This window comes from Ictalurus punctatus, chromosome 8 (assembly GCF_001660625.3).
Source record: "Ictalurus punctatus breed USDA103 chromosome 8, Coco_2.0, whole genome shotgun sequence".
In the NCBI taxonomy this organism is placed as follows: Eukaryota; Metazoa; Chordata; class Actinopteri; order Siluriformes; family Ictaluridae; genus Ictalurus; species Ictalurus punctatus.
The window spans coordinates 26121874-26136415 of record NC_030423.2 but is presented as its reverse complement, the minus strand read 5'-3'; the positions used below and the strand labels follow the sequence as shown (position 1 = coordinate 26136415).

General features: G+C 42.5%; 1 protein-coding gene across 8 annotated transcripts in view; it reads left to right on the top strand.

Annotated features, from left to right (window-relative positions):
• rapgef2b (Rap guanine nucleotide exchange factor 2b) overlaps window positions 1–14083 on the top strand; it is a 130972-nt gene extending 116889 nt beyond the window's left edge. For 6 of the 8 annotated variants that reach the window (XM_017474551.3, XM_017474549.3, XM_017474548.3 and 3 more), the window contains 7 exons: window positions 1204–1427; window positions 1506–1676; window positions 2547–2684; window positions 5485–5695; window positions 5800–6254; window positions 6737–7049; window positions 9919–14083. In XM_017474551.3, the coding sequence (XP_017330040.1) occupies window positions 1204–1427; window positions 1506–1676; window positions 2547–2684; window positions 5485–5695; window positions 5800–6254; window positions 6737–7023 (1486 nt within the window). In that variant the 3' untranslated portion in view covers window positions 7024–7049; window positions 9919–14083. The remainder of the gene's footprint in view (window positions 1–1203; window positions 1428–1505; window positions 1677–2546; window positions 2685–5484; window positions 5696–5799; window positions 6255–6736; window positions 7050–9918) is intronic. The other 2 variants (XM_017474552.3, XM_017474547.3) reach the window with 2 other exon arrangements.
• Window positions 14084–14542: the final 459 nt, after the last annotated feature.

The following is a 14542-nucleotide window of genomic DNA, read 5'->3' as shown; positions in this document are numbered from 1 at the left end:
TCACTAAATCTGATAGATGACACACCTCCTTCACTAAATCTGATTGACAGAGGCCACACCTCTTTCACTAAATCTGATAGACAGAGGCCACACCTCTTTCACTAAATCTGATAGACAGAGGCCACACCTCTTTCACTAAATCTGATAGACAGAGGCCACACCTCTTTCACTAAATCTGATGAACAGAAGCCACACCTCTTTCACTAAATCTGATAGACAGAGGCCACACCTCTTTCACTAAATCTGATGAACAGAAGCCACACCTCTTTCACTAAATCTGATAGATGCCACACCTCCTTCACTAAATCTGATTGACAGAGGCCACACCTCTTTCACTAAATCTGATACAGAGGCCACACCTCTTTCACTAAATCTGATAGACAGAGGCCACACCTCTTTCACTAAATCTGATAGACAGAGGCCACACCTCTTTCACTAAATCTGATCGAGGCCACACCTCCTTCACTAAAACTGATAAACAGAGGCCACAACGCTTTCACCAAATCTGATAAACAGAGGCCACACCTCTTTCACTAAATCTTATAGACAAAGGCCACGCCTCTTTCACTGGGACTGAAGCCACAAGAACCCTTGTGAGACCCTGTGTCAGAACTGATGCCCTACTCCAATGCATTGTGGGATTGCCTGGGCATCTATTCACCTCTGTGTTTTTAGACATGGCTCCAAAAAGGCAAAACATCCAAAATAGTGCACTATGTAATGAATAAGGTGTCGTTTTAGATATAACAAGAGTGTTAAATTAATTTTTTTCAGTTTCTTTTTCATTAATGCAGTAGTAGTAACGAGAACAGATTTATTGATTTTTGTTTTTATCGAATTTCAAAAAAATATATATATATATTTTTTTTTTAAAAAGACCGGTCTTTATAATGATTCATCTAAGGATGGATTAGGTAAACCTCAGTATACATCCAGATACATCTGGAAACTTTTCAGTTAGCATCTGTTCCCCTAACCCCACTCCCATTCAGTTATAAAAAAATAAATAAATAAACCTTGCTCTTCTCTTCCCTTTCACCTGATTGGCTGAGATGCAAAATGCATGGAATGTTCCAAGAATGCAAGGAATGTAACTTTCTGCATGTCTGTGTCTGAGAGCACTGTGGACTAAACACTCCCCCCCACCCCCCAGCCGTACTCACTCGTGTGTGTGTGTGTGTGTGTGTATGTTTGTTTGTGTAGTTCCCTGAGCCAGGGCAGTGCCAATGCTGCTGTCCTGGACGTGACTCAGACGGGTGGGCATAAGAAGCGTGTAAGGCGGAGTTCCTTCCTCAATGCCAAGAAGCTGTACGAGGACGCACAAATGGCACGCAAGGTCAAGCAGTACCTGTCTAACCTCACACTGGAGACCAACGAGGAGAGCCTGCAGACGCTGTCTATACAGTGTGAACCCTCCATAAGTACACGTGAGCCTCTGTTTTTATAATTAAAACCATGACGACGTGACCACCGCCGCTCTACCTAACCTCATGTCCCTCTCACAGTGCCTAAGAGCTCAGGGGACAGGAAGAGGCCGGACACCTCGCCCGTGGTAGCGCGAGCTGCGCTGCACCCACGCCAGCAGCTCCAGAAATCCAACCAGGCCCTGCAGGTGCCCACTGTCGCCCTCTACCCATCCCGCAAGAAGGTGCCGGTCAAAGACCTGCCACCGTTTGGTAAGCCTTGCGCATGTTTAGTGTTTATTTAGATCCATTTATTTAGATCCGGACTGTCCTGCCGTAGTCAAAACAAACATTAACGGTAGCCCTGTACTATACATATAAACTAAGGAAGCTCCTCGGGTACAAGGGTGGTCCTAAAATTCACTAAATATTCTTCCTACATAGGGTACAACCTAATGGTGTTTCCCAATAGAACACCGTTAGAGATCAAGCCATATAGAAAGTACCTACAGAAAATTGCTAACTGCTTACATATAATTTCATTTATCTGAAATCTCATATATTTACTGACATACGGTTGAAAAAAAAAAAATTTATTTATTATACTAATTGGAAGCATGCAAAGGAATGAATAATAAATGGCCCAGAATTTAGCCTTGAGGTACTCCGCAATACACCTACAGTAATTAAACGACACAAATAAATAGGACAGTATAAATAAATTTTAAAAAAACGCACAATAACACTATGATAGCTTCTAGCTATACTGTAAGTCAGGAGTTTTAGACTTGGGTAGTGAATAAAAGGAGAATATGTGATGCTTAAAATTCGAGTTATAAGTGAACAGTGGAATTTGTTTGATAACGCGTTTTTTTTTTTTTTGTCCGTGGAGGCTTTTGATTTTCAAGGAAATTCGTAATCTAAAATATATTACACGAACAGGATCATATTATGTCTTCTCAGGTAAATTATAAAAGGTGTGTACTGTACACGGAGGGGAAAATATGTTCACATTAAGGTACCAATTAAGTTCTAAATTGCTGCTTTTTCTATTGGTTCTTGACATGTATACGCATACTTATAAACTCTACGGTGGTGTTACATGAGATTGTGGCTGTTGTTGATCAGACACTTTGTCCATAGGCATGAATTCTCCACAGTCCCTGAAGAAGATTCTGTCTCTGTCTGAGGAGGCGACTGAGAGACACAGGAAGCAGACGGAAGATGCTGTGTCTAGCACTTCGTCTCCTCCTACGTCTCCTCGTAGCTCCCCAAAGAAAGGTAAGGATAGCCTATCCATTCTCACACACACACACACGCACACACACTCGCAGAAATCCTTGAGGATTATATTAATGAGTCACTATCGGGTGTTAGCAAATATTTGAATGAACTCTATGGCAGATCAGTTCTGATTTAAATACTGCACTCTTTAGTAATAAGTCTGCAGCATATTGAAATAAAATGGTTTTAGTGTACTCAAACCTTTGGACCTTTTGGGTGTTGTGTGTGTGTGTGTGTGTGTGTGTGTGTGTGTGTGTGTGTGTGTGTGTGTGTGTGTGTGTGTGTGTGTGTGTGTGTGTGTGTGTGTCTAATCTGTGGCATTGTCGCCCCTTGGTGGTAGCTCAGAGATATATGCATACACACAGACGTGTGCTACTGCTGTACTGTGACAGGCTTCACACATGTAGCGCCCCCTGGTGTTCACACTGCACCACAATTCAGATGTATTACTTACTGGAACATTCTGCCATCATGTGTCAAGACATCCAAATCCAAGTTGCTAGAATATTCTGTATTCCTTAAAGCAGTGGTTTTCAACACGGGGGCGGAGAGATCAGAAAGGGAGTGCAAATTGCTTAAGAAAAAAAAGACATGGCAGCATTTGGGTTCTCGTGTATTTTATCGCTTTTCAAATAGAATGTGTATGAATGAAAAACCCCGCATTCCCTCTCCTTCTGTATTTTCTTTTTGCTGGGGAGAGGCGGAGCTTAGCCTGCCTTTTATCTAGCGGCCAGTGCAGACCAGTGTTGCTGACTTTTCAGAACACTCGAACGACTTATTTTTATTTAATTTTTTGCAAAAAAACATTTTTTTTAAAAAGCGCCTAGCGACAAATCTAGCAACTTTTTGGACAAACCTTATGACTTTCCAAAGGTCACCAGTACTGTCCTGCACGCGCGAGGTCTTGCTTTCCCGCTGCACTCTTACGTCTCTCTGCGTCTGCTCTGTTCAGTGAGGGGCCGAGCGCCGGAGATTTAACACTGTCACGGATAACGAGACGCGCCCTTCCTCCCGATGTACATCGTTCATATGCGAGTGTTTTTAGAACGCAAGACGAATGGAATGCAACATGTTTTACATGTAAAATATTCCACGTTACTACAACCTGGTTCTCTGTTCAAAGTAGTTCCAGTGTTCAGAAACATTTTATATCATTCCTCTTCCATACCTGTCCGTTATATAGTTTTATTAAAGTCATAAAAGTTATTTAAAAAATCAAATCATAAAAGTTATAAAAAGCGATTAAAAAAAAGTACAAAAGGCAAAAATTATCTCTCTATCTATCTATCCACCTATCTATCCACTCATTCAACGCTACAATTATTGGCACCCTTTCTATCTATCTATCTATCTACCTACTCATTAAACTCTACAATTATTGGCACCCTTTCTATCTATCTATATATCTATCTATCCATCCATCTATCTATCTATCTATCCACTCATTAAACACTACAATTATTGGCACCCTTTCTATCTATCTATCTATCTATCTATCTATCTATCAAAACAGATTATAGATTAGGTTATGTATAGATAAATTTTATATAGAATAGATAATCGTTGCACATGGTCTCCTCCAATATTGGGGGGGTGTCACATGATAGGGGAGACTTGGGGGGGCTTTAGTAGTTAGTTTAGTAGTTAGTAGTAGAGAACGTCTGGAATAAAGGGATCCTTACTGACCGGGCCATCAACTAAACTATGCTATTATTGCTTTATTAATTTTTTTCTGTCATGATTTGTGAAGACGAAGAGGGACTTTAGTTTCCACTGCAGAGAGGCTTAACTAATATAACGTTTGTGTGAATTGAATATGGAATGCAAACTTTTAAACTTTCAAAGCCATTCGTTTTTTCTCCCTTACGCCAAATGCACTCCAATCGCCAAGACTCGGTGTGTTTGGGGTCTTAGGTTTGCTAACACTGTATATCTCTTTGCATCGAAAAGATAATACGTATAAACACGCGCTCCACTTTCTTTCCCAGCACATATTTTGGTGTCACATCACGCCTGTATCAGCCTTGCCGTAGGAGGTGGGGCTTAAAGTTGAAGGAGGAGTTTTCTCTTAAAGCTGATCCGGTTACGCTAACGTAGCCGCGTCGTGATTTGCGAAGTATGTAAACGATCATTATTAATTGAAGTTATTCGAGGCGAGTGTGATTTAGACACAGGTACAGTAAACGGTGATTGTTATCTTCACTTTCACCTTTCGTGTGAGCGTATTACGCAGAAACGCAAAGAGAGCCGTTTGTACCCCGTGACATTGCGGTGGTTTTTTTTGGGTGGCGGATGTATGAGCTCCCGCTGCGTTCGGAGATCAGAACGAGACTGTGCCATTAAGGAAACTCGATGCTTTATTGATTAGTCTGCTTCCGACCACAATCCGCTTCGTCACCGAGGGACTCGGCTGCTCTTTCTGAATCGCAGTCTGGTGAAGGTGCTGCGTCGTTTGTTTTTTCACTTTGATAGTAAATCTGATTGGGGCGTGGGATAATCATAGATAGAAAATCTCTCTGTTTCGGGAAATAAACGCGAGACGATGTTAAAACACCATCACTGTTTTGCTCTGTAAGGATATCCAGCCAAAATATTTGTCTACAGAAGAAGAAGTGTGTGTATATACAGTATTTGCTACTGCACCCCCCCCCCCCCCCCCCCCCCCCCCCCGAAAATGTTTTCCCGCCCTACTGTTTCATCAAGATTTGTGATGCTAATCAATAGTTAAATGCAGCATAACAAAAGTGCAAATGTTTAGTCGATATAGCATTTCAAAGGTTTCTTATTTGTTGCGCAGGTTTAGGAAGAGCGAGTGATAACCTGTCAGACTCAGGCCACAGTGAGATCTCTTCTCGCTCCAGCCTGGTCAGTACGTCCTCTCTGGACATGGGCCAGGACGAGCGGCGTCTCCGATATGCGCACGCGATCAGCGACGGTCACACCGGTGGGCACGGAGGTCACCGGCTCGAGCGTAGGGCTACAGCTGACCCGGACCAGTACAGTCTTGGGTGAGCAGAACTCGAAATTTTCCTCTCTTGTTCTATTCGAGGCCTGCAAACTTTGTCACTTAACCGTACGTTGTTATTAATAACGTAATTAACCTGTCCATCAGCTCGTACTCGTCGGTGCAAGACTGGCGCGGCATGTACGCTAGCACGGCCATGCCTTCGTCGCCGAGCTCGGAGGAGTTAAGTCAGGAGCAGGGCGACCGCGTCTCCTTGGACGCTGCAGACTCGGGACGAGGCAGCTGGACGTCCTGCTCTAGCGGCTCGCACGACAGCATCCAGGCCATGCAGCAAGGCCGGAGCTGGGAGGCGCTGGCCGAGGGGGCGGGGCTGTGGGCCGGACGAGGCAGCTGGGCGTCGACCTCGTCGTGCTCGTCCTCGTCGGCAGCGTGCTGGGGAGACGAGTCCGAGGGAGACACGGGAACTATCAAGCGGAGAGGAGGTAAAGACGTCGGCACCGACCCTGACACCTGCAGCATCACTTCGACAGGATCAGAGGAGTCTAAACAGCAGAGCCGCCGGCCGTCTCCCATCACCGCCGGCACGACCAAGAGCAGCCTGCGTAAGACACCCGCTCGCTTCATGTCATCGATTCCTCAGTTCCACTGCTCTCATGATTGTGCAGTTTATCCGCCGAACATGTTTTACCGTCGCGTAAACAACACGTCTCAGTCATACGCTCGCTCGTATTCGTGTGTAGTTGTTTATTATCTCAAACAAACTTTCGGACACCGTATGACACGCTGTTATCTATAAACACTGACAAATAAACGTCACATAACTAAAAACAATTATAGTGTCACTCCACTAGCGACAGATTTGGCCTGGGGGCTGAGTTGTATGCTAGAACTTTTAATGATATGGTATTACCATGGACCGGTGGTATGAATGAGCCAAACACTGGTTTTATTGGGAGCTTGTGATGATGTAAGCATCGATTAGGTCAAGCCCATGGCACATATGACCTAAAAATCCTCAAATCCACGTTCCGTTTTATGTCCACGGGATCAGTCACTCAGTGCTTGGCTTCTGTTTTCCCCGCAGCACGCAAAGACGGCCGATACCGTGATCCCCCTCCCACTCCTCCAGGCTACACGGCTCTGTCCATCTCGGAGGTGACGGAGGGGACGACGCACACGACCAGGAGGCCTCCGGACTACACCACGGCGCTGCAGCGCTCCCGCCTCGTTACGCACTCGCCTAAACCGGGGACCGAGCGTGAGGGAGAGGAAGACGAGGAGGAGGTAGAGGAGGAGGGTGAGTGCTTATCTCCCAAACTCAGAGATCAGAGGAGGAGAGGTCCACACACAGCAGTGCCCCCCAAGCCATGAGTCACACACACCACTCTGGCAGGCAGGTAAAACCAGACAAACTTCAGCTTACACACATACACACACGAGTTCACTCACTCACTCACTCACTTACTCATATTTAACCAAAAACCTGCACCGCATGCAAGAAAGCACACCCTATTTGCCCTGCCTACCAGCCACCAGCCACCAATCACCAACCAGCATGTCACGTAGTGCATGTCAGGCCATGGAGAAGACCTGTCTATGCCGTGGTGGCAACATCCCTCCCATCACTTACTCCTTTATGTGTGTGTGTGTGTGTGTGTGTTTAATTGGATTTAATTGAATAAATGAAATCTGCACAGTTTTCTTCTTTACACCAAAGTGTAGCAGATGAGCCAAGATCTTATTCTTTAGGTTTGTGCTTCAGCTGTCGAAATAATCATACACTCACCTAAATGTTATTTCTTTTATTCTTTTCTTTTTTAACCGTACAAGTCACAAAACGTCTCATCTGATGACTACATTTAGGGTAAAGGTGAAATTGTGTATATTTTGTGTATATACTTGTGTGTTTATTTTTCTATACGTATATACTTACTTTTTTGTGATTTATATTTAGCAGTATTATTAGTCATATATTCTGTAAGTTTTGGATATAAGAATAAAGATGTTTATCACGGACACGATGTGTAGACTTGAAGACATTCAGTACGTTTACATGGACAGTAATAATCCGATATTAAGACGATACTCTGATTAAGAAACTAGCATGTAAACAGCGATTATTGATGACCTTAATCCGATTAAGGTCATACTCGAAGTAAACACAAATGGAATTAAGACGTGTGGAGTATTCCTGTTTTAGTCGCGTTATCGACGTGCGTTACAGACACGTACACACCTTAATCACACTATTAACGTCGTGTGAGAGTTTTCACCGCATTTTGCGACCGGACACGTACACACACGGCAGCACTCGACCGTTTGACAGCAAACAAGAGAGCACGGCTGCGTCCCAAACCGCGTACTTACCTGCTATATATTAGGAGAAATACATGCATCTCGGCTACTATATAGACAGTAAGTACGCGGTTTGGGACGCAGCCCACGGCTTCAAGCAGTCGTCTATTCGCACGTATAGCATGACGAGTAATGCACCGCACTTGAAGCTTTCGTAAAATTAAAAATAAAAACACCCAAAACTGTATACGGTCCCATAACGAAGACCAACTGTATGTCGATACGTGAAATTCTGGAGGGACGGCGTGACGTGAGGACGTAATGACGTGTAAGGTTAATCGATCTATGTTCTATAAACACGGAAAACAGGAACATGAAAGGAATATTCTAAAAGCAACTCATGTAAACACCTTAATCAGAATATTGTCTTATTCAGAATAAGGTCAATAATTAGATTACCGCTGTCTATGTAAACGTAGTCATTTGTGTAGTTTGTATTGGCTTGTTTGATACTCGTGTAGTAAAAATCAGTGCGCGCGTGTGTGTGTGTGTGTGTGTGTGTGTATGTGAGTGTGTGTATGAAGAATACATTCATGTAGTCCAAGCCACTACCAAAAAACTGTTTAAGCATCATTCGTCATAGAAACACTATCACAAACTAAATGAATGACCTCATGCCTTTTTATTTATTTATTTATTTATTTATTTTAAATTGAGACTAGCCATTTGTGTCTCAAATGGTGGACTATGTACCAAGTATTTAAAAAAAAACAAAAAAAAAAAAGTTAAATTTCAATCTCACATCAAATACCAACATTTTGCTCTAAATAGAAAAAAACAAATTAGAAATATGACTCGCCACATTGACCGTATTAACCAAAAAAAAAAAAAATGCTTGACCCTTGTTTACTTTTTCCATTTGTTCGTTAGCCAGTTTAATAAAATTGTGGGTGAATCTGACGGCTCCTCCTCTTCCACAACATAGAGCTGACCCCTAACACAAGCTGCATCTTACTGTAAACTGTTAGATGCGCTACATACTATACACTATGGGCAAAAGTATGTGGACACCTAATCGTTACACCCATATGTTCTTGTTAAACATCCCATTCCAAAGTTAGTCCCCTCTCTGCAGTTATAATAACCTCCACTCTTTTGGGAAGGCTTTCCACTAGATTTCGGAGCGTGGCTGTTGGGATTTCTGCCCATTCAGCCTCGAGAGCATTAGTGACCTCGGGCGAGGAGGCATGGTATGTACTCTAGCAGTAGGGTTTTTAAAAATAGGTCAGTACTGTCTCAGATTGAACACTAACATTAAGCACAAATGTCAAATTACTACATAGTACCCATGTTCTTGACCTCCTTCAGCCTTGTGAAATTCCCCCATTGGCCCTTCTCCATTATGACCAACTAATAATCCTCATCTCAGAATAAGCTACATCACCCTCTCCTCTCCACTAATAGCTGGTGTGTGGTGGGCGTTCTGGCGCAATATGGCTGCCGTCACATCATCCAGGTGGATGCTACACACTAGTGGTGGCTGAGGAGTTCCCCCCATACGATGTAAAGCGCTTTGAGTGTCTAGGTTGAAACTTACGGTTATGCCCCTTGTAGATAAAGAGTCCATGGTCTACAAATTGAAGTATTAATTGCATACAACTCACTAAATATCCCATTGTGAACACACTAGTCGCACTAAAAGTATGAAGTATGTCGTGTACACCATTTGAGACATAGCTTGAGTGCTAACTATAGTCTCTTAATGATTAACACCTGATATTAGCTTAACCATACATTCCTCTTTGATATGCGCTATCGTCCCTATTACTCTCTGGGAACTATATTCGTGATTTATAACTGACAAAACAGTTGTTGGTAGTGGAATCAGACATTTGAACTCGGCTGTATTTACGTGCATGCTTGTCTGATTTGAGGGGCGGAGTCTAACCCGGCTTCTCTTCCTTCCTCCAGAGGATGAGCAGGTGTCCGCTGTGTGAACAGACGACACTTTCCTTATTGTTCGGCTCTCGCTGCAGTAACTGAAGGCCTGAGAGGCCCGTTAAAGGCAGACAGCCAGCCTGAGCAACCAATCATCACCTCGATGCCACTGCCTGTCTCTCTCCTGATTGGTGGATTCATCTCCCTTCTCTGCCTTAAAGCGTCATGAGGGGTTTTTATCACCCTGCATGCTAAAATACTGTGAAGAAAGGAAGAGAACGTTCGAAACGAATAAATTACCTGGCACTTTGGAAAAATCGAATTATTTCGCTTAAAGTAGTAAACAACAACAAGAAGAAGAACTCGAACCTGAATTCAAAATGAACACACAGCGGTGCGACATTCACACAAAAACAAGACTGCCGTTGCCAGTCACCGGTTTCACACATTTCCTCCCTTCCTCACACATCCTCACCAAATCGTTTTTCCTCGTCTGCACTTTCTAAGTATGTTTTCTAAGAACGAAATGCACATGACCTTCTCAGACTTCATCATCTCTTCTGGAGCACACACATTCTACATGGTGAAAATGAGAACATGTAGGGGAGAAAAACACTCAACCCTCAAACAGAGACTCTTTCTATGGGAATCGGCGCTCATCTTGTACAACGTGCGTGTCACTGTTGCAGTATTAATCGAGCTTTCGAGGTTGGGCGATGTTGGAGAACTGGAGATACACACAGCAAGGAGGAAGTGAAGCACGCTGGCGTGACTCTGCGTTTCGGTGCGTCCTAAAACCTTTCACTACCTACGTAGCGCCCTGCTTCAATCCCTAGGGTGCTGTGTAAATGGAGAGATCTCAGACTTGTGGACTTCTGTAAACGTCGAGGGAAAAGGCAGGGCCAAACTGAGGGCTAAACTCATCAGGAACCATGACACATGGTCGGTGGGTTCTGCTACATGATTTGAGTATAACCAAAACTAGGAAATCAGAGAGCTGCTTGGAGCTCAGAAGGTAATCGGTGGAAGGTAGTCTACAGGAGATTGAGATTGTTAACGTCTCAGTTTATAGGGTTTTTATTCCTTCATTCCCCATCCCAACCACTGCTGTCACTTGTAGGGAATTGTAGAGTTGACACCAAACTCCTCTGGTGCTTGACTCCAACCGAACCCCTAGAGTTCTTTACAGTTTTTTTTTTTTGAAGGATGTGAGGTGATGAAACCGCTACAGTAGATAAGACCAGGATTCCAAAGGCAAGATTTTAATAAATCTTAGTTTTCATTCTGAGTTTTCATTCATGGCCAATAGACCCATTTTGTGGAAAATCATGGCTCGGAGTTGATACCAAGCTCCACTGGTTCTTGACTCCAGGAACACTCTAGTATTCTTTGCCAATTTTGAGTCTCTGAATTTACCTGGACACTTCAGTAGCTTTGTGCAGGAACCCCAAAGACATACTGTATATTGTATTTATTTATTTTTGTTCCTGCCCCATTTCCTTTTTAGTGAGAAGGCAAGATGTACGTTACATGCCTTATGTAAAGAGCAAAGGAAATTTTTCAAACGTAGGAGCTGAAGTGACTCCAGTCGCTGGCGGCAGTAATTCAGGGGTAAGTCTTAGCTTAGAGTTTTTGTTCTTGGCCCATTGCATGCACAAGGCAAGAGCTTTGTTTCAGTCCTGTGTAAATGAAGTGAGTAGACTTGACTGAGTTCCCCTGACTTACTTGAATCCCCGCCAGCTCCCTCCCATTTCTATAATTCTGTACAGTTTTGTTAGGGTACAGGGTTGCTCGAGTCACCGCTTGCAGTAATCTAGAGGCGAAGTTTTTCTTTCCAATCGAGGGTTTTTGTTCATGACCTATTCCACAGTCTCGGGGAGATAACGAGACTTTTGTTTCCGGTCCTGTGTAAACGGAGGGACCATTTGACTAAAGTCTTCACTGGCACCATGTGCCTCCAGCCGACTTCCTAAAATTCTTTGGAATTTTTCAAGAATGTGAGGTTAAAAGATTGGCATCTGGAGCTAGGCGTAGTTTAGAGTTTTAATTCTGGCCCCATTCCATCACCTTTGGAGGGAAAGCCAGACCTTTTGTTGACACCAAGCTCCACTTGTGCTTGACCTAGTCAGCTCACTCCTATTACAAGATATATTTGGGTGGTTGTGAGGTTATAAGCTTGTTATTAGGCTACAGTAGTGCTGGAAATAGATGTTCTCCCCTGCACCATCCCACCCACCCATTGGAAGGAAGTCAAGACCTTTGTTTCAACACTGGTGCTTGATCTATCCAGCTCATTCCCGTTCCAAGAATTCCAAAAGAAATTGGTGGTTTGTGAGGCCATAAGAGTGTTATAATCCACAGTAGCCCTGGCCTTTTTTCTTTTCACTATCCCACCCATTTGGATGGAAGGCAAGATCTTTGTTTCACCACTGGCACTTGACACCATCCAGCTCATTCCCATTTATTGAGGATGCAGGTTACACCTGGTAATTGTAAACTAAGGGCATGTTTTTCCCCCTGGAACCCACTTGAAGGAAAGCCTGACCATATTTTTATCCAATGGTTCGTTTGAATTTTTGTTGGGAACAAAGCTAACACCAGTCTCTAATGGCACTTGAGTGCATTCTCATTGATCCGCAAATGATCATGTTTCATATTTTCCCGAGTTTTATTAGGTATTCAATTGTCATTTTTTTCACACGGTTGAAATGCCATGAGTGGACTATAGGCAGAAACCATTCTGGAATTGATTGGACCATTTTTAAAAGGCAAATCCCTCGTAAGTCTCTAAGCAAACATGTTTCACTACTCAAAATAAATCTATTGTCAACCGGAATTATATATATATATATATATATATATATATATATATATATATATACCGTAGAGAGTATACCGTGGGTGACTTGTCGCTCCAAACCATAACTTCTCACAACTACCTATTACTGTGCTATGTAGAGACAACCATCAAGACAAATGCCTGTTCAGCCAGTGAAGTCCACACTTGACTGGGTGCTACTTCCATTCTGATGCGAACATATTGCGGTTTTCGAGGTGCTACGTAGGCTTTATGAAGATGCAAACCTGCCCATAAAGACGGGATCTGGATCAGAGCTCACAAGAACTTTTTAGAAACATGCTTCTGAGACTCCGGTGGTGAAGGAACGAGTTAACCAAGCCGAAGGCCGCCAAGCTGAGTAGAGCTCGGGCGGTGAGAAGTCACTTTTATCGTTTATTTTAAATCACTGAGTTAAGCTGATCACATTGATCAGTAGTTTAGGACTGATATTCTTTGAGGGGGGGGGTGGGGAGGGGGGAGATCGCAGTGTTTTCCACTGTACCCTGTAATATTCTCACGTCAACATTTCTTTCTCTTCTTGCTGTAAGTTTTCCTTTGTTTTTTTTGTAATGGTTGCCGTCGTTTAAAAAAAAATAATAATAATAAATTTAAAAAAAAAAAAAAATTTTAAAAAGAATGATCACATTTGTAACACAGTGGTTCTATAAATCATTCACCTCCGTTTGAATTTTTGAAACTAGTCATGCTTTTTCCGCCGAGCCGAGTGGAGTCCTCTGTCGAGAAAATAAGTTGCACAAACTGTACAAGCATAAGATAAACCGTAGTAGTTAGCACTGCTACTTTGTTCGATGTGTGATGTCAAGTGAGAAGTGTACATTTAGCTGGTGAAGATTCTCTCATTCTTGACTACTTTTACCTGTACGTCTTTTACAAAGACAATTGGTGGAGTATGTATTGGTTGTTATTTTCTGTCTTTATTTTTTTTTTATTTTTTTTTTTTATTTTATTTTATTTTTTCCTTTTTCTTTTTTTTTTTCTTTTTGTATTTTTAATACAATAATTGTAAATATTGGTTATATTTTTGTTGAACTGTAGAAATGTACTATGTTTATGCCTCAACATCCAGTTTATACGAAGCTGGTAATCAATAAATGCGAGAAAAAGAAATCGACTTGTAGGTTTCAAATGCACCTTTTCGTTCTTTTTTTTTTTTTTTTTTTTTTTTTTCTTCTTCTTCCCCCCCAGCCAGTCAACGCGTTCTCTTTGGAAAATTGTTACTTTAAATAAATGACGCCGTATAATGTTTGCACAAGATGAGACATGGAATTAACTTGAAATGTGTATCGTTTTTCTAAACTGACACATCTGTCAGAATGAATAAAAAGACACTGATGCCTACTTGCTCTGCTTCTGGAACGGTATCTTCCCTTCTTCACTGATGGATGTGTGAAGGTGAGTTCTACTGCACGAGTATAACCCTTTTCCTGTGGACTTGATTGGGATTATATATCACAAATGTACACAAAATAAACTACACATTTGAAGTGGGGGGGAAGCAATATAGCACTATTATTTACAAATTTGTGAGTGCATAAGTATTTGCCCTCTTGCTATGAAACCCCTTAAATCAGTTATCATCAGACGTCACGTAATTAGTTGAATGGCGTCCACTTGTGTGATTAATGTATCACGTGATCTCGTGTCACATGACTATTAAATCTATTATTGCGTAGAGGAGGCCATCTACCAAAAGTCAGTGACTAGTTAAGGAGGATGTTATTCAGTGTAGCAACCAATTGGTTCCGGTGGGGGGCGGGGTATACTTGCGCTGCATTCAACTTAATTCGGAAATGGGAA